Source organism: Triplophysa rosa, linkage group LG1 (genome assembly GCF_024868665.1).
Source record: "Triplophysa rosa linkage group LG1, Trosa_1v2, whole genome shotgun sequence".
Classification (NCBI taxonomy): domain Eukaryota; kingdom Metazoa; phylum Chordata; class Actinopteri; order Cypriniformes; family Nemacheilidae; genus Triplophysa; species Triplophysa rosa.
The window spans coordinates 296431-298930 of record NC_079890.1 but is presented as its reverse complement, the minus strand read 5'-3'; the positions used below and the strand labels follow the sequence as shown (position 1 = coordinate 298930).

General features: G+C 41.6%; 1 protein-coding gene across 26 annotated transcripts in view; it reads left to right on the top strand.

Annotated features, from left to right (window-relative positions):
- ptprda (protein tyrosine phosphatase receptor type Da) overlaps positions 1 to 2500 on the top strand; it is a 158188-nt gene that overhangs the window by 143036 nt on the left and 12652 nt on the right. For 14 of the 26 annotated variants that reach the window (XM_057344419.1, XM_057344236.1, XM_057344226.1 and 11 more), the window contains one exon: positions 40 to 152. In XM_057344419.1, the coding sequence (XP_057200402.1) occupies positions 40 to 152 (113 nt within the window). Of the gene's footprint in view, positions 1 to 39; positions 153 to 2481 lie in introns of all 26 variants that reach the window. The other 12 variants (XM_057344337.1, XM_057344328.1, XM_057344361.1 and 9 more) reach the window with 1 other exon arrangement.

Below are 2500 nucleotides of genomic sequence, written 5' to 3'. Positions count from 1 at the left end.
TGTTGTGAAATGAATGGTGTTTTTCTGTGTGTTTCACAGGAAACGGGCGGAGTCAGAAGCCAGGAAGGGCAGTTTGCCCAGCGGTAAAGAAATGCCGTGTCATCACCCCACAGACCCCGTGGAGTTACGCCGTCTGAACTTCCAAACACCCGGTGAGAAACAACAAGTGCCTTGAGTTTCAGTCACACATTCTCATCAAATCTCAACAACTTCTAAGTTTGATCATTTTTGATCAAGTTTAAAGCCGTGCGATGAATATCACGATACAACTGACTTTTGCTCAAACAGTCCACTAATGTGTGCTGTCATGATGATGATCTGACCGTCTGATCCCATGCGGTGAATAGAAAACAAGACCGATAAAGACAGAGCTAGCTTCACCAACCCGATGTTGTGTTCTTTAATATCTGAAACATGACAGCCACAAGCACGTTAGGGATAATCCACAGCTAGCCGTGCGTTAAAGGGTTTTAATGCAAGAACGTCTGGTCCTTTAACGCACGGCTAGCTGTGGATTATCCCGCTTATACCATGGTCATTTGCCAAGTGAAAGCTTTTATTGATGTTTACAGTGAAATTTTAGATCAGACAGGTGGAAATTACCGTGATTTTGTCAGTTAAATTTCAAATGTAATCAAACTGACTGGAGCTACCCGTGCGTTAGATGGTTTTAATGCACACCTTCCAGCCAATCAGAATCCAGTATTCAAACAGACCATGGTTTAAGTCTCTGAAGCGTGTGTGTGTGTGTGCGTGCGTGTGTTCAGAGGATTATCACGTTATACATCATCTGAATCTGTCCTGATGTCTGTGGTCTTCTGCTCTCCAGAGGTTTTATACCTCGCAACAAATTCTGGAAGTGTCCAGGCTTCAGTTTTCAGGACAAACACAGATGTAACTATAGCTTGAGTTTACTCTCAGTCATTTTGAAAATATAAGGATTCATATTATTGAGTGTGAGACTTGGAGACAGTCATCTGTCATCATTCATTCTCTCTCATGTGGTTGTAAATCTGCATGCGAGTCTTCAGTGGAACACAAAAGATATTTTGAGAAACATCTCAGTGGTTTTGTGTTCATACAATGGAAGTCTATAAGGTTCTTCAAAATATCTTCTTTCATGTCTGAAGGAGAAACAGACTCATACAGGTTTGACATTGACATGATTCATGAATGGCTGAACGATCTCTTTAAAGTTGTGATCCGAGAGACCTGTGATGAACACACGGAATGAAGTGATTTCTCATAGACTAGGTTTTGAGTGTTGCCTGTGATGTAGGCATCAGTGTATATACATGTTCTTGTGTTTGGAGAGCGATCTTCTCTTCATTACCACGACTCTCAGGCTCTTGGAGAAGCATCAGCGTCCTCCATTTTCTCTTCAGATCTCTCTCTCTGTGTCTCTTCAGCCTCTGCATCAGCCCGGCTCTCTCCAAACCCTTGATGCCTGTCATACGGTCACCCCCCCTCATCTCAATTTTCATCTTGAGGGTGCTTGATGTGGTTTGGTTTCATTGTCAGTGCGTCTGGTAATGGGTCTTGAGAGGCGGTGGATGGCAGCTCTCTCCCGCTGCCTCCATTAGCTAATGCCCTCTTCTATCAGAGCGCAGATGAAAGAAGCGTGTGTCCGGCCTCTTTTCTCTGCGACACACAGCCTGTTGTTATGCAAACCGCTTGTCAGAGAGCCTCATCTCCTTTACACACGCGTGCTCTCATGCCGACACGTGCTCACGCGTTACCACTATCATACATTACCAGTCCAAACACATGAACATGCCTGACATCATCACACATCAACCTTTCTCTTCTTGACACAATAGCTCTGTGTCGTTTGGGTTTGTCGTGCACTCATCTTCATTTCCATATACTGTCATATGTTGTCTGTTTATTACTAACCAATGAGAGTAGAGATTAGAGCTGTCACAATATCAGATTTACATATGACTCCATTATCATGGGCACGATACAAATATATAATGCTGTCGCTCAAATTCATCTGGAATTTTGTGTGTTAATATTAATGTAGTGAGAGAGTTTGCAACCACTGTGACTCTTAAAACAAAATTGCTGTTTTAACCAGAGAAGTTTTCATGGTAATTATTTAGTTATTTGACTTTGACATTTTATTATTAGCTTTTAATTTGCTGTAAAGGTTATTTGAATGTAGGTTTTAGTTTAAACATTTCTTATCTTCATTTAGTTGATTCTTCCACATAATATTTAGGGCTACATTTGATTTGTTTCCTATGAAGAGAAATGTTTCAGTAGTTTTAGTTGACTATAAGGCACTGAATTATCATCATGTACGTGTAACAGTAACACAATATCAGTGATCACGGTTATTCATATCACGGTATATCGTGACAGCTCTAGCTGAGAGCTGAAGTCTCTTTTTAGTTGGGATAGTTAGCAATCATCACATTTGCTTGTTGTAGCGTGTCAGCTGCTTATGATTTATGGCCGTCCCCTTTCCCTCCGCAGGTTCAGCCGCTTCGGTTTA